This window comes from Thamnophis sirtalis, unplaced genomic scaffold (assembly GCF_051295495.1).
Source record: "Thamnophis sirtalis isolate CommonGarterSnake01/CBP01778 unplaced genomic scaffold, rThaSir2_p1.2 scaffold_3, whole genome shotgun sequence".
In the NCBI taxonomy this organism is placed as follows: domain Eukaryota; kingdom Metazoa; phylum Chordata; class Lepidosauria; order Squamata; family Natricidae; genus Thamnophis; species Thamnophis sirtalis.
The window spans coordinates 80,308,548-80,332,592 of record NW_028261383.1 but is presented as its reverse complement, the minus strand read 5'-3'; the positions used below and the strand labels follow the sequence as shown (position 1 = coordinate 80,332,592).

The 24,045-nt window shown below is 37.8% G+C and overlaps 1 protein-coding gene across 3 annotated transcripts in view; it reads left to right on the top strand.

Moving 5' to 3' along the window:
• Positions 1–16,650, top strand: part of DAG1 (dystroglycan 1) — an 81,243-nt gene extending 64,593 nt beyond the window's left edge. For all 3 annotated transcript variants that reach the window (XM_014054146.2, XM_014054145.2, XM_014054147.2), the window contains exon 3: positions 11,702–16,650. In XM_014054146.2, coding sequence (XP_013909621.2) covers positions 11,702–14,083 — 2,382 coding nt within the window. In that variant the 3' untranslated portion in view covers positions 14,084–16,650. The remainder of the gene's footprint in view (positions 1–11,701) is intronic.
• Positions 16,651–24,045: the final 7,395 nt, after the last annotated feature.

Genomic DNA, 24,045 nt, shown 5'->3' with positions numbered 1-24,045 from the left:
AACTGATCAACAGACATGAAAAGGGACTGTTCAATATTAATCCCCATGCTTTGTGCTTCAATATAAAATTTTGGAGTCTTAGCTTTTAAAAAAGCAAGTAGCTATATTCCTTTTTAGAAAATAGGCTTGTGATTTAAAATAGCTTACACGGAAAATGTCATCTTTACAATTATCTCCTTTCCCCCTTTTCATATTTTCTGCTAGACTCATGAAGTATTGGGCACTTGTCTATAAAGAGAAACCTATTAATCACACAGAGGCTTCTCCTTGTGTACCAATGATACAATGATGGAAGTGGTAGAGAAGATGTGAGTGATCCTCACTTTTTCTTGGAAACAAAGCCTCAATAATGTTCAGTCTGCATACACTAAATAAAGTACTCAGTAATGGTTTGTGATATTACACTTTCAATATATTCAACTCAGCTCTTCAGCTGGTAGGACTCGGTGTTTCTATATAATCAATGCCAATCTAAATCAACCAATAGCACTCATTAAACATTAAACATAAGCAAGGCTAAATAAACAATCAAATTGGCAAAGCAACTTTAAAAGAAAATGCATGTTCTGTTTGCTCAAGCTTTTTAAAGTTTGCTCCTGATGCCAAAGCCAGGACAGAACTAGTACATTTTGGAAGAAAATGAGTCTTACAAATGCGGTGTAACAGCCTAAAGTTTCCTGATATGGCTACCACATGTCTTTCTGCAACTGACAGGAAATGTGATCTGTGATTGATGCCGATAGCAACTTTCATGCAAAAAATTGCAGTGCTTTAAATAACTTCTTTGAGTTGTGCTCAGAAATGGGAGCAGAATCCTTATAAAATCAGAAAGGTGAATATTTCAGTTGTAGCAGTTAATAGATGAAACAACCTTTTATGGGAAGGAAGATGCAACCCTGATGACTGGTGATTAAGTAAGCCAAAATATTTATCCTGGTTCTCTTCCAGGATGAGCACTGTCAATATTTTCCTTCCATTTTTAAAAAAGTTTTTTAGAATATCTAAAGACTTAGGAGACTTCAGAACTTCTAATGCTGAAGTTTCTTGTTTCATGAGAACAAACAACTTGCTAGTGTTTAGAGTTTGGGTTTTTTGGGATTTTATAATGAGGTTTAAAAGTGAACTCTTAACAACAGTAATCTGTATAGTAGCTTTCACCGTGTTGACATCTTCCAGACATGGATGACTATGTCTTATATCCTTTCCATCTAACTTATGGAGTCGGGTAATAAGTTTTAGTCTAACAGTATGCATATAGTTTGGAAAGGTTCTACAGTAATGTATAGTAATATTTAAGAATCTTACACGCTACCTAATTTTAGTATTCTCCCTTTGTTTAGCTTCTCCTTCTACTTATTTTTAGCTATCCTAGTCACCATCAGCTTTTACATAGAAATTTTCTAATCTTAATATCAAAGTACAAATACACCCTTCAATGGGTGGTCAGTTCGCTGTGGAAGCGAAAGTGAAGTTTTAATCTTGGAACTTCTTCTAGATCCTGGTATATGTGATTGGCATATGCATACTGTATAGCTGGGAATCTTCTATTTTTTTTCTTCTAATGATGTTTCTGTGGACAAGAGGCAAGTGATAAGAGGTATATCAAATTCTTTCCCTTGCTAACTTTCATCATGAAGCATGTTTGTCATTTAGCATTACATGAGTTAACAACAAAAACCTATGGATTTAGAGCAGTGGTGAGATTCAAATTTTTTTACTACTGGTTCTGTGTGTGTGGCTTGGTGGGCGTGGCAGGGGAAGGATACTGTAAAATCTCCATTCCCTCCCCACTTCAGGGGAAGGTTACTGCAAAATCCCCATTTCCTCCCTATCAGTTGGAACTCAGGAAGCAGAGAATAGCAGGGCCAGTCAAAGTGGTATTTACCGGTTCTCCAAGCTATTCAAAATTTCCACTACCAGTTTTCCAGAACTGGTCAGAACCTGCTGAATACCACCTCTCATTTAGAGCTTATATCTGAAATAATTATTAATTGTGTATGAGGTATCATAACACAGCTTGGCTTCTGAATCAAAAGTGTTTTTGGCCTCTTTCTTTGCAAAATGTGACCATATTTAAACATTTGGAAAATGTTAAAGGAATATAATACCATGTTGAAAATTTTTACATCTGAGATTTTACTTTGTTCATAATCCATCTTCTATTCAGAGAAAGGACTGGAAAACCACATTACAATTGGCACAGATTGTTGTGTAGATGCATACTTGATAGCTCACATTCTTAGGGTAAGGCTGTACTGTGCAAATCATCTTGAAAAGAACACCTTGATAGACAATATGCTTGACTTTTGGTATGCCTTGTGGATCTCTGTCACTGGTATCAGATGCAGGAGTAACGATTAATTTCTGCCTTAAATCTTTAGAGAAATGTGCATATCTAAGTTAATTTGCATAGCATAACAGAGCGGAGCTTGTTTTATGGCAAGTGTATAGTTCCAGTACTTGAAATCTAGGTTTGCTAAGAATATGTTTCTTACATATTACCCTCTCATGGCAGTGAGGGCTTTGTGTTGAAAATAAGCATTTAACAATCAAACAAACTTTACTCTGAGGAAAGCAGAGTAAGTAGCAAGCAAAGAAGGTTTCTGTAGTAAGGCCTAATGGAATGCAATGCCTACATTCCACATAGAGCCTCCAGTGCCATGGTACAGTAATATGCAAGGAATGTAGAGTAGTGGTTAAAAAAAGAGAGAGAGAAGAATTTGTCTCCCAGAAACCTTGTCACTTTTATTGTAGTAAAAGTGATTTGGCTCTGTGTCTTCTAATTTTTGTAGGTAGTGCCAATCAATGCGCCTCTTAAATAAGAGCAGGTTTAAACATTTTGTAGTTTCAATAATAGTGGCACAATAGTAGTGGCACAGAAAGAAAAATCATAGATCAGGAAGTGTGCATTCTCAAGATGAGCTTTGATTAGTGAACCATGGTTTACAGAGAGCCAGTATCTGTATGCCTTATTCATAAATTGCTGAAACAAAACATAAGGGAAGATAGTGATACATCATCCTTTCTACACTAGTTGGAACAGTAAATTTGTAGTACAGTAGAGTTGTTGAGTTTCAGCCCAAAATTTCTGCTGCTAATCAGGACAGTGGTTAAGTGAATTTTGCCCCATTTTACAACCTTTCTTGCCACAGAACCACTGTGTTAAGTTCTTAAGGTAGTAACATGGTTGTTAAGTGAATCTGCCTTCCCCATTGACTGCCTGCAAAAGATGATCACATGACTTTGGGACATTGCAACTGTCATAAATATGAGCCAGTTGCCAAGCATCTGAATTTGGATCGTATGACCATGGGGATGCTGCAACAGTCACATGTGTAAAAAACAGTCATAAGTCACTTTTTTCAGTATGCTTGTAACTTCGAATGGTCACTAAATGAATGGTTGTGTATGACTGACTTTTCCTGATCCTGTTGAGACCTATAATGCATACTACAAACTGATCCCCAACTTTCTACATTCTTTTTACAATTCTTAAAGACAGAGTTAGTGTTGCATTTTTTTCTGGGATAAAAGCTATTTTTGGAAACTAGCATCACATTCTACAGTATGATCTTAAACAAGCTACTATCTTTTTGATGAAAGCCTTATATGGTATATAAATGGTATCCTTGAACTTCATTATACGGCTATTGTAAATATTTTTGGAATAATATTACGTTTTAACTTTAAAGTGCTATTGCTGTTGTTAGGTGCAAATTTGTGTCCAACTCATCGTGACCCCATGGACAACATTACTCCAGGCCTTCCTGTCTTCTACCATCCTCTGGAGTCCATTTAAGCTCACACCTACTGCTTTGCTGACTCCATCCAGCCACCTCATTCTTTGTCGTCCCCTTCTTCTTTTGCCCTCAATCGTTCCCAGTATTAGGCTCTTCTCCAGTGAGTCCTTCCTTCTCATTAGGGAGCCAAAGTATTTGAGTTTCATCTTCAGGATCTGGCCTTCTAAAGAGCAGCGCTAGATATCTATGTCTGTCTGTCTACCTCAGCAGCAAATGCTTAGTGTCTTAGGAAATATAATATTACACAGTTTTTCATATAGGGAATGTCTTCTCAAATACTGTAACATTGCTGAAGTATTTTTAAGTTGGCAGAATGCATATTCACACTTCATCTTTCCCTTTCCCAAACTGCTGCAGAGTTTTAACTACTTTACTGAGCAAGAAAGAAAAGGATGTGGTTGAAGTATTTCTGTGCTTACACACACAACACATACACAAACACACAGTATTTGGGATAAATATAAAGTATAAGTATAAACTATTTTGGATAAATATGTTTTTAAAAATATTGTTTTCAAATCAAAATTTTATATAGAATTTAACTTTTTTTTAAAAATGGAACAGTTTCCATGCACTGAACTTTGGAAGGTAATATCTACCTGGCCCATGAGCTCACAATGACTTTTCAGGAATATTAGGAAAAGCAGATTGTAACAGTGGAATGTGATGGGAAATCAGAAAAATAGCAGTGTACAAGGAATTCAGACTTTTTTTTTAAAGTTATTAAATACTTTCCTGAAAAATTTATCTCTCTAACAGAAGAATATTTTGGAGAACACAAATCTATTAAAATGTATATTTAAAAAGTATGCAGTACTGTTGTTTAAGGGCCAATTATTGATGTATCTGAGAACTATTTGGGAAGAGGATTGCTGAGATACCTGACTTCAGATGTGAAGAATTAAAAAAGCCAATCTTTATAGTATTTCTTATTGAAAGAATCTAAAATCCAGGATGTGCTGGCATGTACTCCCCAGGGTTGTCCATTGAACCCAGATGGCTCATCTTTTATTTCTATTTCATGAGCTACCTCTGACCACTCAGCAATGTTTTTAATTCTCTAATTAGACATCTTTTATTTTGCTTGCTAAGCTGCATGGGCAATTACTTTGTTGGAGGGGGGGGGGTGGAGTTCTACCTGGTAGCTAGTATGCCTTGCTTCTGGAAAATTCCAGATTGTTATTTCAGACTCAGCCTTTGAACATAGACTTGGAAATGAATTCCCGCATTAAAGTTTGTTTTCAAACAAGCATACATAAGATTGTAATCTTACCTTTCAAATAATCCACACGTAGAAAGAAAGAACTAAATAAAAACTTAGCTCTTGTAGCATGTGGAAAATCTGTAGCCAAAGTGTTTGAATTATGCTCTGTCTTATATTTAAGGGTTTTGCTAAAGGCAGTTTGGTTACAGATCAATTTGAACACCACCAAACACTTAGCTGATATGTGTGTTCAGTACATTCCTTTTCAGCACACCCAAAACTAAATTCTTCTGCTACTCTTACATATAGTCTTCATGCTTAGAAAATATAGCAAAAATTAACTTGTTCCAGAATAGCAAGCATTAGGTTGTTCCTCTGTATGTTTTTGCCATGTAGCAAAATAAAGATAGGTTTTATATTGTTAAATATGAACCTTCACTACAGAACACTCAAGATCTAAAATGCTAAACTATGTTTAGAAGGATGGTGTTTTTATACAAAATTAAGAAATTTTCTTATCTTCTGTGAAAGCATTCATCTTAAAGGCATACTTTTCCCAGACATAGGAATATGGAGATTATTCAGCTGTTTGTTATGCTGGGGGAAAAATACATTTCCTCTAATAATCTGCAGATATTTATTTCATGTGATCTTTGCTGTGAAACAGTACCAGATATGTTTGGAGAGCCCATCATATTTTTCTTACTCAACATTTCATGGTATGGTGGAACTTCCAGAGGGATGTATTTGGGGAAAAATAAGTTAGCAATTCAGTGTAGAAACAACACTGGATCTGTGAACATATTTGAGGATTGTTTGTTTGTTTTTTGCTGCATTTTCTGGTATAATTAAAATGTATTTATTATTACATAGAATGCTAACAGAGATTAGCGGCATGTTCAGTACTATCATAAAACACATGACTTCAGCCAAACCTGTCAGAATGTTTTATACACAAACTTTTAATATCCATATTTTCAACATTTGCTGTGTCTTAAAGGCTGTTCGTTTCTTAACTACTTTTTAACTGTAATCTTACTTTTTCTAAATAAAAGATGAACCTTTCATGTGAGCTGAATTCTAATTAAATATAAGATTACACATTATCAGGAATTTGATTTTTTATCTCAAAGCAGCACTCTATAAATTTCTACATTACAAATGATCATTGGGAAGATAGAGGAGAAATTTTATTTACTAAACTAATTTATGACATTCATTAAACAGCCCATACAGTGCAGAATGAGTGTTATCAGAGACTGCTAGACTTAGTAGCTTTCTTCTTGAATTAAGAATTTGGGGTCCATTTTATTTACATGATATACACTATATTGCCACAAGTATTCGCTCACCTGCCTTTACTCACCTATGAACTTACAGTATTTAACTTGTGATTATGTCTTCCCGACTGAATTGCTGTTAGTATTTTTTTCCCCTTTGGATTCATTGTTGAGTCACTGACACTGCATTAGTGCCCATAATGTGGCTAGATATTTCCTTAGTCTACTCCATGCTTCATTCAAATTATCCTACAGATGCATATCAGTTATAATGTGACTTCTCCAAATTAATGACTTTTTTCATTATTCTTTATGCTAAATATAGTTAGTCTGGATTTTATCAGACTGATTTTCATTTTATCTGTTCTGTATTAGTATGAGTATTGGGTAGAGAATTTGTAACAACATCCCTTAGACATCAGTCAGCAGAGGTCTGGAGCATGGGGCATGTCCATATGGGAATGCATGGGGCAGGCAGAGGTTGAGGGGAGCAGGTAGTCCTGCAAGTAGCTCGGTTCTATGGTATCTAAAGCTTTAAAGGCAATAATAACCAGGAAACTTGAATTGCACCTGAACTTCTATTGGGAGCCAATATAAGTTCATATGCAAGTAAAGGCAGGTGAGCGAATACTTTTGGCAATATAGTGTATGATATATTGCACATATTTTGTATAATAGCAGTGAGGTAATGAGATGTCAAGTAGTCTAATTGTTAAATATCGCATTTTTCCCATTTGCAGATATGAGGTTTTTTTTTTAAAAAAATCTATAAATTGAACTCCACTCTTGATTACCTGATTGAAAAACAATGCCTCCAGTCCAGTGTTGTAAATCCCCAACAGATGGCAATACAGGTAGTCCTCGACTTACAACAGTTCATTTAGTGACTGCCCAAAGTTACAATGGCATTGAAAAAGTGACTTACGACCATTGCAGCATCGCAGTGGTCACGTGACCAAAATTCAAATGCTTGGCAACCGATTCATATTCATGATGGTTGCAGTGTCCCTGGATCATGGAATCACTTTTTGCAACCTTCTGAAAGCAAAGTCAGTAGGGAAGTCGGATTCACTTAGCAACCCTGTAACTAACTTAACAATTGTAATGATTCACTTAGCAACAGTGGCAAGTAAAACTCATTTAACAAATGTTTCACTTAGCAACATAAAGTTTCGGCTCAATTGTGGTCATAAGTAGGAAACTACCTATACTGATATCCTTTAGCATCTCTTCCTGCAATGGAACCTGCAATAATATCCCTGAGCTTTAAGCAAACCTAGAATTGCCTAAGGACTTCTATTTAAGAATTAATCTTTAGATTCACCAATATGAAAATTTGGGTACAGTCCTCACTTAACAATGGGAGTTGGGACCTGATTTTCTGTTGCTAAGTGGTGGTAAAGTATGCCATGTGACCTCCACACTTAGTGACAGCAATCCTGGCAGTCCCCATTGCCATCATAGGATTCTGACTTGGAACTTGCTGTTGACATCCAACAAGCAAAGGTGGTGGGAATCCAGCAGGAAGTCTAGGCGATTCACAAGCAGGTCGGCAGGCCAGTGAATGCAGAGAGGTGCTTCAGCGGTCTAAGAGAGTGTGCAGGCGACTGTGGCCATCATGTTGGGGTGCTGTAGTCTGGTGCATGCATGTGTACTACGGAGTGTGGGCAGGTGGTTGCAGCAGGTGGGTGTCTGCTACAGAGTACAAGATTGCTGGAAGGTAACTTTATGGGAAATTTGGCAGCTCTTGTCTGTCTGTTAGTAACACTGACAGTGTATTTAGCAAGAAGATAAACAGTAGCCAGTTACAATGCACTGTATGTATTGAATGTAACTATGTTTTACTGGAGAATTGATTATAGACATGATAAGATTTCAGAGAAAAGCTATTCCTCTCATCTTTTCATTTCATTGTGGAGTGTTTCTAAAGAATCTTAATTTTTGAAGGGCAACTCAGAGACATGTGAAGTGAAATCAGTGGAACAATAAGCTGAATCCATGATGTTAATCATACATTTACACACATTTCATTTTACTACAGTTTATAAATGTTTGTAAAAACAGCCATCTTGTTTATAATGCTCTGAACAATTAAACAAAAGTTAGTCAAATCAGCTGCAGGATAAATGAGGTTGCCAGACATTTTCACTTTCTACAAAGAAATAATGTATATAAACATAATTTTATTTTCCTCCTTGAATTGTGCATTTGAAGGTTTTTAAAATGACCTTATGCAGTCCAATATTTCAGGGATTGTAGTTCTAAATAGCATGAGTTAAACTTTTCTTTTAGAGTTATAAGAGTTGAAAAGAGCTTAAGCCACTTCTCTTTGGAGAAAATGGAACAGTGAAATTGAAAAGAAAAAAGAAAAAAACGAGACGTGAATTCTCATTAGAGTCTTCTGAATATTGAATATTGCTATTTTTGCTTATGTTATGCTCTTTCATTCCTAAATTAGGCTGGAGGATATTGAGTAGGCACTCATTTTAGTCCTAGTACTCTTAGAATTAATCATTTTCATATTCACCATGATAAAAGTTACTTCTACCATAGGAAAGGCTAGGAAAAAAATATGCAGACCTAAAATGCAAATGATGGTGACTGCAGTACTTTGAAATTTATAGCTTTTGCGGTTAAGCTCTCCAAAGAATGAAAATAAAGTGTCTGAATTATTTTTTAAAAAAGAATACATATCAAGCACTTAAAATATAAATGAAAAAATACAACAGAAAAAATTAAAATATAGACTATGTAGTCACAATATATTCTTTTGTTTAAGGTTGTTATATTTTGTAGAAATGAGTCCCATATTTCATTATGTGAGTGTCTTCAATCCATTCAGCAACTAGGCCATACATTCATCTTTCCAATATTGTAGTATCAGTCTTTTAGCTATAGTAAGAGGATGCAGAATCCCTTCATAGTCTACTACTTTCTTTTAGTAAGTATAGGACATTGTAAAACATATGTTTTAAAGACACATTGTCTTTATTATATCCCCAACAGAATGGTGTCCTGGACAATCCTTTCCTATACTGAAGTAATGGAGCCCAATAAATTCTAAATATTATCTTTTGTAGTATATTTCATAATTAAAGATCCATTGATACTTTTTATGCCACTCAGCCCTCAACATTTGCACATAATATTGATTGATAGAGAACAAATATCTGTAAAAACCTATTACAGGTAGTCCTCAACTTATGACTGCTCCCATAAAAGAACAAAGAAAGCTATATGTACTTTTGTATTTTGTTCCTTTTGTTTTTTGTTTTTATCTGCTGTTACTTTAAAAGCAACAAGAAATTAAAGTCTGAATTATTCCTTCTGGAACTAATTTGGATCAGCAAAATTACTGATATTTTAAAATAGGCCCAACTCTGTTTTATCCCTTCAAATGCCTATTTCAGGCATTCCTATATAATACATAGCACCCAGATAATATGTTTCTTTGTGCTGGAACTATCTGTTTCCTATTCAGGTTGCCCTGGTGAAAATGGCTGAATATGCTAGAAGGTGGCAGTGCCAAAAATATATGTGTATAGTTTTATACATATGTTACAATGTATATAACTAAAGGCAGCCAACAAGACGTAAAGCCAAAACAAAATCACAACAATCAAAGTCAAACAAAACACAAAAATTCTATAGTCTAAAAATATTCCACTTCTAATCATAGGATTAGAATGAAATAAACCCAACAATTAACCTCCCAAGCCTAAAGTCTGAGAGAATATGGATATCTACAAGAAAAGTTAAAACATTTAATTTCAATGCTTAAAACTGAAATTTAATTTCAGTTTCAATGCTTTAATTGTACTGCCATTTTTAAAATTGTTTTTGTCTACTTGACAAAGACAGCAGAGCCTTTTGTATTTTATTATTGCTGCAAAACTGGGTAATTTTAAAAAGCTGAAATTCACTTGGATCATGGTGGGATAGAAATGGAATAAATAATTCACTTGAAATATGAATGTTTTGATGCTTTTGAATACATGTGTAGATGGTGTTAGGAAATGAACAATAAATAAACTATCCTTAAATTCTCAAATTTCTATGCCGCACAGTCATTGCTTAGATTCTGGTCTATTATCAGTTGTGTGTCCACATATTTTCAGTCAGTACAGTATGAAAGGAAGAAAAGGAGTCCCTGTGGATTTTACTCTGCTAGTCATTGTCAATTATAGGGAGCAGCGCTTATCTCCAATTGATGTGAGACAGCGCTGTCGGAAGACGTTTCTGTGGTCATGTGGCCAGCATGATGTCATGGGGGGCTGTTTCCTCCCCACTAAAGTGGTACCTATTTTATCTACCCACATTTGCATACTTTCAAACTGCTAGATGGGCAGGAGCTAGGTGAAGATGTACCCTTACCCCATTTTGCAACACCCAAGTCTGCCCCGACAAGCCCAGCATCTTAACTTCTGAGCCATTGCACTGCCAGCCCAGATTCCTTCATTATTTATTACTTTTACAAGAGGGCTCTTGCTGCAGAGTCAGGTTTAAAACTTTGTTTTAAGAAACTGCCAAATCAAAAAGAACCTTATCCTTCAAGAGTTCGCTTAATTATGTGGGCTAGGAATGTATTAAACTGTGATGTTAACCCAGTCTCCCAAATAAGCCCATGAAAGTTTAAAACTAAGCATTTGTATGATTTTTCCTAATCCTTTATGAAAAGATAATATTCCTTTTTCTCTCAATTCATTTATTTTCAACTATACAAAGATTAATCTTTAGTAGAGGACTTTTACTCAATACAGGCAACTAAGCAGTCATAAGGAACAGCTTCTAATGGTTTTCAGATATTTTATGTATTCTTGGTTTACTATAAAAAGTTGCATTCTTGCAACTCAGCCATTCTCACTCAAATGGTAATAATTTCTTTCTTTCTTTCTTTTTCTTTCTTTCATTCATTCATTCATTCAATATTCAATTTCTATAGCTACCCATCTCAGTCAATGACTCTAGGCTGCTTGCAATTCAAAACACATTACAAGTAAAAATACTAAAAATATTTTAGAACTGTAAAACATGCTAAACAAACTATAAAAACATACAATGGTCTGTTTACAAAGATGTATGAAGCAGAGGAGGTTCCCTACTGAAAACCAAACTCAGAAGGCCTCACAATTTGGTAAAAATAAACCAGCTCACATATTAGCAAACTAAAGAAGAAGCTTCTATATTTGTTTAGCCTTTTTTTGTAGTAAGAATTAATTCATAGTAAGCCAGAAAATTTCATAGTCTTGGGCATATGGGGAGATACAAAATTTCAGTTTCCTGTAGCTTTTCAACAGTGTCCATATTTTCCTTCAGTAGCTGCCTATTAGGAGAATTTCTAAAATGTGTTTTGCATTTTTTGCATTATTGCTTTCTAAAAAATAATGTAGCTGTCCCTTTTTTTTTCATTTTAATAGATTGCTGAAGCTGGAAAAGAATCCTTGCCTTCTTGGTTGCACTGGGAACCTGAGAGCAGAACCTTGGAAGGTCTCCCACTTGAAACAGATAAAGGCATTCATTATATCTCAGTGACTGCAGTGCATCTGGTATCTAATGGAAGCTATGTGCCCCAAACCACCAATGTCTTTTCAATCGAAGTGCATCCTGAAGATCATAATGAACCTCAGTCAGTACGGGTGGCTTTACAAGATGTGAATGAAGCATCGCCATTTGTGTGTAGCGCTGAGGAACCAGTCACCATCTTGACTGTAATTTTGGATGCTGACTTAACAAAAATGACACCAAAGCAGAGGATTGAACTTTTGAACAGAATGAAAACCTTCTCAGAAGTGGAACTTTATAACATGAAATTAGTTCCTGTTGTAAATAATAGACTCTTTGACATGTCAGCCTTCATGGCTGGACCAGGGAATGCTAAGAAGGTGGTGGAAAATGGAGCCTTGCTATCATGGAAACTGGGTTGTTCTCTGAGTCAAAACAGTGTTCCCAACATAAGTAATGTTGAATCTCCAGCTAAGGAAGGCACAATGTCTGCTCATCTTGGTTACCCTGTGGTTGGTTGGCACATTGCAAACAAGAAACCTAATCTTCCAAAGAGAATAAGACGGCAGATTAATGCTACACCAACGCCTGTGACTGCTGTTGGACCTCCAACATCTGCTCCCCAAGAACCACCAAGTAGAATTGTTCCAACACCAACTTCTCCAGCTATTGCACCTCCTACTGAAACAACAGCACCTCCAGTAAGAGAGCCTATACCATTGCCTAAGAAACCCACAGTTACTATTAGAACAAGAGGTCCTATTATTCAGACCCCAACTCTTGTCCCAGCTCAGCCAACCAGAACAGTAGAAGTAGGTACTATTACTTCTGGCCAGATTCGACCAACAATGCCTGGGCAGGGAGAAGCTACTGCCGTTGTTACACCTCCCACAACAAAGAAACCCAAAGGAACAACTCCAAAAGTATCAACACCCTCAACAACTGATACAGGAACAACACGAAGACCAAGACCTTCAAAAACTCCTCGACCTCCAAAGCCTCCTCGGACTACTAAACCAAGCCTTGTTGAAAAAACAGTTTCACCACCAACTCGTTTGCGCACTACTGCAGTTGGACTTCCCCGTGTGCCCAATGATCCACCGGTGTTGAAAAACCATATTGACAGGGTAGATGCATGGGTAGGCACATACTTTGAGCTCAAAATACCTTCTGACACTTTCTATGACAAAGAAGATACTACCACTGATAAACTACAACTGACCATGAAACTGGAAAATGAGAAAGCATTGGAAGAAAGCTCCTGGGTGCAGTTCAATAGCACTAGTCAACTAATGTATGGATTACCTAATCACACCCATGAAGGCAGGCATGAGTTTTTTATGCATGCTACAGACAAAGGTGGCCTTTCAGCGGTGGATGCTTTTGAAATATTTGTCCACACTCTTGAAGATGATGAGATACCTCCAGTTAAGTTTAAGGCCAGATTCCATGGAGACCATAATACAGTAGCCAATGACATAAATAAAAAAATTGTGTTGGTGAAGAAGTTGGCATTTGCTCTTGGTGATAGAAACAGTAGTACTATTACCTTAGAGAATATTGGCAAAGGTTCTATTTTAGTTGAATGGACAAATAATACTCTGCCTTTGGATCCATGCCCCAAAGAAAAGATTCTCATCTTGAGTAGAAAAATTTCTGATGAATCTGGAGTTCCAAGCACAGTTTTTTCAAATACTCTAGAACCAGAATTTAAGCCCATCGATATTTCTGTAGTTGGTGCTGGTAGCTGCAAACATATTCAGTTTATTCCTGTGACTAAAGATGGGTTCCCTACAACTGTACGTCCCACAGAAATTGTTCAACGAGCTCCGGAAAAGACAAGTGAAGACGATGTTTACCTGCACACCGTAATTCCTGCAGTAGTGGTGGCAGCCATTTTGCTTATAGCTGGCATTATTGCCATGATTTGTTATCGCAAAAAGAGAAAAGGCAAGCTCACTATAGAAGACCAGGCCACCTTTATCAAGAAAGGAGTACCAATAATCTTTGCAGATGAGCTGGATGACTCCAAGCCTCCCCCTTCCTCGAGCATGCCATTGATTCTGCAGGAAGAAAAGGCTCCTCTCCCTCCCCCTGAGTATCCAAATCAAAACATGCCAGAAACAACCCCACTGAACCAGGATGTCATAGGAGAGTATACACCTTTGCGGGATGAAGACCCTAACGCCCCTCCCTATCAGCCTCCCCCTCCTTTCACAACACCCATGGAGGGTAAAGGTTCCCGCCCGAAGAACATGACCCCATACAGGTCTCCACCTCCTTATGTCCCTCCTTAATGAACCAGAGACACCCACGGAGATGGAGCCTTTAGTTCCACACCAGTGTTATCTATCGGGATCAGTGGCCTGCAGATCTGTTGCCAACCAGAAAACCAACATTCAGAATCTCAAAACATTGCCTGATCCCAGCAGGCCCCTCTCCGAGTGCATTTGCAAAACCAGAGTGCTTGTGGAACTTTTGGAACACTGATTTTATTTTTGCCTAACAGCTTATGTTTTGTTTATTCATAGAGAGAGAAAAAAAACCTTCTTGGCTCAAAATATTTCTGACAGCAGGCGTCTCAAAGCATTTTGTGCAAAGGGAGACTGGACACGCAGGCAGCACTAGGGGTGGCACACTGGGTCGGTCTCTGCTGTTTGCCTTTAAAACTAACTGTACTGTCTTTTCTATTCACGTGTGTCTAGCTACAGGGCATAACATGAAACATAGCCTAAGAATTAAATTCAAAGGACTTTATGAAACCAATATTAAGTTTTTACACTTAATTACTGTTACCGAAACGTATCTGTATAGATTTGAGAAAGGAGGGAAGTGCTTTACTACAAATAGGCTCAAAGGGTGTTTCCAAGGCCAATCAGGCTGAGGAACCATCTTTTTTTATCAAAGGAATCCTATTTTTTCACATATTATACAGTTCAGTCATCACTTGGGGTCCTTTCTGCAAACTGTAGCGCTCTTGTTTCTCTAGCCTGCTGTTGCTTGACAGATGGCACAAATATCTTTAACAATGGAGCTTGAAGTACCTTTGCCATTATCAAAAAGCAGAATTATGGAGTAATGTTGCTGCCTTTTGGGAAGTGGAGGCCCGACAGTGGTATCTGTAGACTGCGAAGGGTCATGGTGCTGCACTGAGATTTTTCCATCTGGAAGGTATACTTTGGCTTTTGAAACACTCTTGAGGTATTTTGGTGAAGATGCAATATTTTTACGGGGTGTAATGCGGTTTCCTTATATGAACGCCTTTTGGGCCCACAGTATTGGAACAGCCCCTTGTCCCCCACCCACCCACCCACCCACCGTTCTGGTTGTCCCAGCTCACTCCCTCCCTGTTTTCTATTGCATACAGATGCAGTAGAGCAGGCCTGACGTATGGCAAAAGTAATAACAGATGCCAGAAGCAGTTCTTAATAAACATCAATGAACTCTCAGCTCTAATTTTTTTACTAAATTTTTGATACAGCGTCAAATTTTATTAATTATAAAAAATAATTAATAGTGGTAATGCTGCCAGCAGTTTGTATGAGCTTAGCTTCTTAGTATCAATTCACTGGGTCTGATGCTATGCTCATGTTGCTTTTTCCCCCCCTTTTTTCCTTTTTCCTTTTTTTCCTTTTTTTTTTTTTTTTGGTCTTTCATAGTCATTGTTTTAAATATTAGAGCCATGTCTCGGTTTCTTGCCTTTAAAAAAAAACACTGAACTTCCTTCTGGGAAGTTGGAGCTACTCCCAGGCTTGCTCCCAGCTTTTTTTCTTTAGACAAAATCATTTTACGCATGGATATATATATTTTTTTTGTCCTTTGAAACTATTTTGGGTACACGAGAGGGAGGAGAAACCTTTTGCAATAATGAGTCCATCCCCTGGCTGGGGGCTGGGCAGCCTCTGGCTGACTTTGCACACAAAGCAGACACTTCTAAGCCATATTGACTGTTTTGCAAAGTATTTTTTGTGTGCTGACATGGCCAGTTAACATGCTAGTGGATGAATGGCTAAAATGACCTTCACCTCTGAACTTGTTACGGTGGTATTTTTCATCAAACCTCTCTTGAAATATGCGAACAGAATTTAAAACCTGAAAATAAATGTTAATTTTGCTCTCCCCCATAGACCTGTGTCTCCACTCCGAGAGGCCGAGATGTGTTGAAGTGAGGGTGACAGTATAGATTTGCCCTAGAAAGTTTCTTTAAGTGCCCCCTCCCCCGCCCAATCCCTGATGCTTGAATATTGTCCTGTGCTTGCTCTAAAATAAAGGCAGGCTCTGGAACACTTTTTCCCACCCAAAAGAGGTCAAGGTAGATCATTAAGTGGCGTCAGGTAAGGCAAAGTGCATTTGGACAGATGCACTTTGGAAGTAAGTTAGTAAGCTGCTCCTCCCTGCTCCCCGAGTTACCAGTTTGATGCCAACATCTTTACTGGCTGGCCCACATTTCAAGATGTCCCCCACTTTTATCAACACACACAGCCTCCTAAGCCTAAATGCTGCAAGCTTGAAGGGCCTTCCAAACAGTGCCGTTGTCCCTAGCAACTGATACCACTTTATTACTGGTCATGCGCAAGCGCAAACAATTTCAGGCCTGGGCCTACCTGTCACCATAGAAACTGGAGGCGAAGGGGCAGTGAACAGAATAATAACAATGGCATTCTCATCAGCTGGTTTCCCCTAAGCACCAGTGCTGTTTGTTTATGCCACTAGACACTGTAATGGTGGGAGAAAATCTTGTATTAAAAAGTGTTCACCAACCACTGATGTGTTTTTATGTCCTTATATAATTATTTTAAAATGTGTTTTCTGCATTATGTAAAGAAACATATCAACTAAATAAACCAGTGTACTTTACTATAAACTCAGAAGTTATAGAGCTCTTCCATTGGATCCACAGGATTCTCAGCACACAATAGTCGAAAAATATCTGATAGAGGTGTTGCATAGAATTCAGCAGAATGATCCCAGATTGTTTGAGTGCTCTGTTGCACAGTGATGGCTGTGAGAGAATGTTGTGGTATTCTTTAAGGAATTCCAGGTATTTTTAGTGTTGATTTCAAAAGCCTTCCTAAAGGTGGGGCTGGTAGAGACTGAGAGTTTCAGCCAACACACGTAGTTGCCATGAGATGGGGAATAGCTTAACAAATTTTGCAGCTGCCTTAAATCTTCAGCGAGTGCAGGAAATTTAAGGATCAAAGGTGATAAGGAGAATACAATAACAAAACTTCAAATTATATTAAGGAAAGTAAGGACTCTTCAGACACAATTGTAAATCATGTCATAGAATCATAGAGTTGCACAGGACCTTGGAAGAAACAACGTAAAGGAATTAAAATTTTTTTAGAGGCCATGAACATGCTTTAGTTCTGCCTGCTCCTTCCACCTTTTGACCAATGAGAAATTTAGTACTCCTAAAGTTTCCATGCTATTCTTTAAATTCAAATTCTCAGTAAAGGAGCTGCCACAGCAGAGATTTCTGGAATATTTTCTGAATGGTTGGGATCTTAGGGTGGGATTCTCCATGTTAATTACAAATATCAGATTTTTAGTATTATCAATGTACACTGTCCATGAAAATGCTCCACAAGCATGATTCATCCTCCTAACACTCAAGGTAACATCAAAGACCTGTTTTAAATATGAAAAGCATTATAGCATAATTAAATCTTTATTTTTAAAATTCTGTGACAGTTTCCCAATCAGTCTCGCAATACCTTGCTCCCTCCATCCAGTAGCAGCCCCTTGCATGCCTACTAGGAAGGGAAGGAGAGAGGAAGAAAAAAAAGGAAGGTAGATTTCTGATGTTTTCTGCCACATTCTCACAAGAAGGAAATTGTATCCGCACATGCACACACACACACACACACACTGCCCTTGGTGATTTTCTTTCTGTGTTTGGGTAAGGAAATATCTCTAAAGCAATAACCCAACAACCAAGGACTATGACTCCTACTATTCTCTAGGTTTCCTCAAACACCAGTTCTACCATTGTTATGGTGTGAGATTCCTCAACCAGCAAGAATAGATTGGGGAGGGGGGACAGGAGCTCATGGAATCAGTTTAGGTGATCTCTTCCTCTCTTTAGGAGGCACTGGAGATAATTTTGATTCAGTAAGAACAATTTATCAAAGAAAATTATATTCACTTTGCTACATTGACGATTCTGTGAAAGTTGCTGGCCCTTTCAAAAGCTGTATCTCTAACGCAGAGTAGGCTGTTTTTAATAGATGGTTGTAATTTCACTTTCATTAGGGGAGTATGCTTTTCCTCTGTGACTAGAAACAAGTTTTATTGTTCATTTGGAGATTGTAGGTCAGAGGGATGACAGAAAGATTATAAAATTGAACCTTGACCATACTTTACATATCTCTGATATATCTTCACTGATTACAGATTTAATACTTTCTTTAACTAGTTATGCATTCCTACTAATTCTATGCTGTAATACTTTTGCATAGGCTTCAAAATTGATAAATATCTAATTGGGGGATAATCCTATATGCATTCATAATTCATGTATTTATATTTGCTTTAGTCAGGAAGACTAAAGTTCATATTAACATTCTTTCGGTATCCCTAAGGCACAATTCTATGCTTACTTAGCACACCAGAAGCCCCATTTAATGCAGGCAAACTAATTTCTAAGTAAATAGGAACATGATTACACCTTCTGTTTATCTCACTTTTAAAGGAATAAGAATATATTTTGTATTCTTTTTTAACTATTGGTTTCCCCCTCTATAAGACAAAAAGTCCTCGAGAAACAATTCATTTGTTTAGTAAACAAAGTTACAAAGGCATTGAAACAAGTGACATGATAGTTTCTCACAGTTATGACCATTGCAGCATCCCCATGGTCACCTGATGAAAATTCAAATGCGTGGCAATTAGCATATATGTATGGCAGTTGAAGAGCCCCAAGGTCCCCTAATGAATTCTTGCAACTTTCTGACAAGCAAAGTCAATGGGAAGCCAGGTTCATTTAACAACCGTATTATTAACAACTGCAATGATACAACTGGGAAGAAAAATGGTAAAATGTCGCAAAATTCACTTTGTTGCTTAACAGTGGAAATTTTAGACTCAACTGTGGTCATAAGCAGAGGACTACCTATATTGTGAAAAAGCTTGACAGGGCCTCCAGCTCTTTAATTCAAAAGTTCCTGCATATATCCAAATATGGGTAGACATATATGGTCCAAATCATGTAATCAGATTATCTTTTAATGGAATATATTGCCTTTCCACCACAATCCATTTTTTTCCTGAAATATTTCATTTTAAAAACTTGGGTAGCAATAAAATGAAGTATTAATATCCCTTTAGCCATGAACTCAAAATAAAGTTTAAGAGGTGGGAGGAAAGGTAGGTAAGAAAAGAATTGACTTGAAATTCTCAAACTAAGAGTATCTTAAAGTCTTTCATTGGGGAATCCCAGCATCTTCCCTATATGTCTGACAGTGCCTAATACTGAAAATATAAATGAATTTTGCATAAAAAGGAACTAAGACCCTTGCCAAGATATCGGAAAGACCTTTATTGTTGGTCCTGAACTGCAAAGATTTCGTAAATTAAATCGTTTGGATTACAGGTATGCCCAGTGATAAATGTCCCTTCTCTCCCATCATATGGATACTTCAGATATAGTAAATAGGGAAAGAGCATGTTTAATAATCTTGTCAACCTGTTTAAAATACCCTAAAGGGGTTAATATAATTCATCCAAATATTTACGTATATGAATGATGAAGCAATATCAACATTTTTAATGTTTTAATGTTTCATTTCTTAAACACATTTGGATTTTAAAACACCTGTTTATATTAAAACTGAGATAAAGAAGATAAAGAATTTTAGGTATTTACATTTACAAACAATCTTTATTTGCACTAATTATTTCAAGAATTATTAAACAAATAAATATAAATATTTATTTAAAATATCCTTTAATTAATTTTCTTACGTTAATTAAAGCCTATGGGAAGTATCTTATTCTGGTTAATTTAATAATCTGATAGTGGTATGTATCAAATTTTTTATCCTTATCAGTAAATGTTACTGTGTTTTAAGTGTTTTAAGTCAGTAAACACAGTAAAAAGTATTTATCATTTCTATACCCTGGTTATCCTTACCCTACTGGGCAAGATAAGCCAGTGTTTCCAGTATTAAATGGAATATCAAAGAATGAACATCCTTGATGAAATAATTCTATTTGTGAAAACCCTGGCCAAAGAATGGGAAATATCCAATTCATAGAAAAAGGAAATCAATATTTAACCAAAACTTCCTCAAAAAATTAAAATTGTATTGTGTTGGAGACTTTTTTTACATCCAACTGACCACTTCTGCAAAAATCATTTTTTCAACTGATTTTTTACATTGAATATAATGCAAACTAACAGTCTATGGTAATATCATACTTTATGGTTGCCCTTTCATGAAACCAAATTGTGCAGAATGAACAATTGCAACAATTTTACTATCAACAATTGCAACAATTTTACTACCAAAACTTAGCATTAACATCTAACAAAAAAGATGATAGTATGTACAATCAGCAGAAGTTTTACCCGTCTTAAAAATCTTGATACAAGAAAGAAGGCAGAAAAGCATAATTATAAATCTTCAACAATCAATATGCATCATATATCATTCAAAAGGATAATCAGCACTGCAAGCCTTTCCATTTTTCATGTACTTAATGATTATTATTTCCTGATAGAATAAAAGAACAGCTGAATAAAGAAGATAGTGTGTTATCTTTGGGGGAAATTGTATTTTTAAAAGGATTAATTTCTCAGTAACTTAAATCAGTAGTTGAGTGTACAGTATATACATCTTTTAAAATTTTGCTTCGTTGCAGTGGTTTCAATCAAGTAGCAATTATCCTCTTTCTCTTGCTCACAAGAAAGTTGCTTTATAAGATTCAGTGAATATTCTATTTCAGCTGCATAGTATTGACTAATAATCTAGCAACATAAGTAATTTATATAATTTGACTTCGTATATGCATAATTCCTTGCACATTCAAAAGTTCCTTAACTATTTTTTCCAGGACGTTACCCCCGGGGATGTGGACAAGGCCATGAGAGCTGTAAGTACCTCCACCTGTGTTCTGGATCCGTGTCCCTCATGGCTGGTTACTAACTGCAGTGAGGTGACACGAGGCTGGATCCAGGCGGTTGTGACCGCCTCCCTTCGGGAGGGGAACTTCCCCGCCACACTGAAAGCGGCGGTGGTGAGACCCCTCCTGAAGAAACCATCCTTGGATCCAGCTGTTCTTAATAACTACCGTCCAGTCTCCAACCTTCCCTTCTTGGGGAAGGTTGTTGAGAAGGTGGTGGCCTTCCAGCTCCAACGGTCCTTGGAGGAAGCAAACTATCTAGACCCCTTCCAGTCAGGCTTCAGACCCGGTTACAGCACAGAAACCGCTTTGGTCGCATTGATTGATGATCTCTGGAGAGCCAGAGATGAAGGACACTCCTCCATCCTGGTCCTCCTTGACCTCTCAGCGGCTTTCGATACCATCGACCATGGTATCCTTCTGCGACGACTGCGGGAGGTGGGAGTGGGAGGCACCGTGCTACGGTGGTTCTCCTCCTACCTCTCGGACAGGTCGCAGTCGGTGTTAGTGGGGGGGCAGAGATCGTCCCCTAGGCCCCTAAATTATGGGGTGCCTCAGGGCTCGGTCTTATCCCCCCTACTATTCAACATCTACATGAAACCGCTGGGAGAGATCATCCGCAGGCACGGGATTAGATACCATCAATATGCGGACGATACTCAATTGTATCTGTCCGCCCCGTGCCAACTCAATGAAGCGGTAGACGTGATGAGCCGGGGCCTTGAGGCCGTTATGGACTGGATGAGGGTTAACAAACTTGTGCTCAACCCAGAAAAGACCGAGTGGCTGTTGTGTTTTCCTCCCAAAGATTTGACTAATATTCCATCACTCAGGCTGGGGGGTCAAACCCTATACCCCTCAGAGAGGGTTCGCAACTTGGGAGTCCTCCTGGATCCACAGCTGTCATTTGACCATCACTTAACGGCTGTGACCAGGGGGGCATTCGCCCAGGTTCGCCTGGTGCGCCAGTTGCGACCCTACCTGAATCGGGAGGCTCTCACAACAGTCACTCGGGCCCTTGTGACCTCTAGGCTGGAATACTGCAATGTGCTCTACATGGGGCTGCCCTTGAAGAGCATCCGGCGACTTCAGCTAGTGCAGAACGCAGCCGCGCGAGTGATTGCGGGTACACCTCGATTCACCCGCATAACATCTATCCTCCGCGAGCTGCGCTGGCTACCTGTCGATCTCCGGATGCGCTTCAAGGTGCTATTAGTCACCCATAAAGCCCTACATGGCAGTGGATCTGGATACTTGAGAGACCGCCTTCTGCCAATTACCTCCCTGCGACCAATAAGATCCCATAGATTAGGCCTCCTCCGCATCCCATCGGCCAGCCAGTGTCGGCTGGCAACTACAAGGAGGAGGGCCTTCTCAGCAGTAGCCCCGACCCTTTGGAACGAGCTCCCCGTGGAGATTCGTACCCTCTCCACCGTCCAAGCCTTCCGCACAGCCTTGAAGAACTGGCTCGCCCGTCAGGCCTGGGGACAATGATAGTTACCCCTCCCGAATGATGAATGTATGTTGCCCACTATTTTATTATATGTTTCTATCTTAATGTCTGTATTCCCCCTCCCCGGTTTTATGTGAGCCGCCCTGAGTCCCCTCAGGGAAAAGGGCGGCCTACAAATTCTAATAAAACTCAAAAAACTCAAAACTCAAAATTTTCTCATTTTTTCTTTATCCGTGAAGTACAAACAATAATCCAATCATAACATGCCTTAAAAGTATCCCAAACTATCATTAATCCTGCAGAGTATATTTTTATGCAAACGAATATTTTAAATCTTATTTTACCTGTCTAATGTCAATCTTCCATTAATGATATAATTACCTACCATTTTATACTTTCTGGAACTTGATTGGGTGTTGCAATAAGATTACAATTATCTATTTCACCAAAGGTAAGGACAATAACAAAACAAGGGGAAGGATACTGCAAAATCCCCATCAGCTGGGACTCGGGAGACAGAGAATAGATGGGAGTGGGGCCAGTCAGAGGTGGTATTTACCGGTTCTTTGAACTACTCAAAATTTCCACTACCGGTTCTCCAGAACTAGTCGGAACCTGCTGAATACCACCCCTGGTATACACCCCTCATATCCTGGACATAAACTGTTTCGGCTCCTCCCCTTGGGATGCCAGTATAGGGCATTACATGCCAAAATAACTAGACATGAGGACAGTTTTTTCCCTTGTTCCATTAATCTGCTGAACACCTAGTTCTCACTACCTTACTTCTAAGTACATTTACCCATGTTGTAGGGTTGTAGTAGTAGTAGCAGTAGTATCCTTTTTATCTCCTTTATTACCCCCTCATTGGTGTTATTATTATTAGGATTATTACTGCTCTGTCACTGCATGTACACTGAGAGCTTCTGCACCAGAAACAAATTCCTTGTGTATTTAATTACACTTGGCCAAATAAAGTATTCTAATATTTTAATCTAATCTTCCAATCTTACATATCTAGAGAGACACAGCTCTCAGCAGCTTGAAACAACTTCTTAAATAACTTGAGTTAGAGAAATCACATGGATGGGCCATAAGTATCTTTGGTGGTATGGCACATGACAAGAAGGTGATGGGTATGCATGAATCATGGCAGAAGCATTTGACATTGATTTTTACCTTTAAAAAGTAATAATAAAATGCACATATTTCAAGCTCAGCTCTGTCCTTTCCTCTACTTTAGGTCACGAACTTGAATTGGTTTTGAAGTACTGCTGAAAACTCTAAAAGGTGGACATATACCAAGTGCTAGTAAATATTTCACATATCATAATCAATGAACTTAAGAACACCACCAAAGGTTAAGGGACTTCTGGCAAGACATAATTCAAATCATTTGTTTGTATGTAATTCATGTTAAATCAGTTTTTACAAATATCTGTAACATTTAGTTCAGTTGGCAGCAGATGAAGTTCAGTTGCTCACAAAATTCACACTGGTGTGAATGTTGCTCATTCTTACAGAAATCTGAAAAAATGCCATACGATTAGAACTTAGTTTGAAGTTCAGAGTTCAAATGCACAGGTACGCAGAGAATTAAAGATTGCAATTTTAGGTAGGACTTAAAATTTACATTCTTCAAAGTTAAAATTACTTTTTGATTTTACAACTATTATGCTT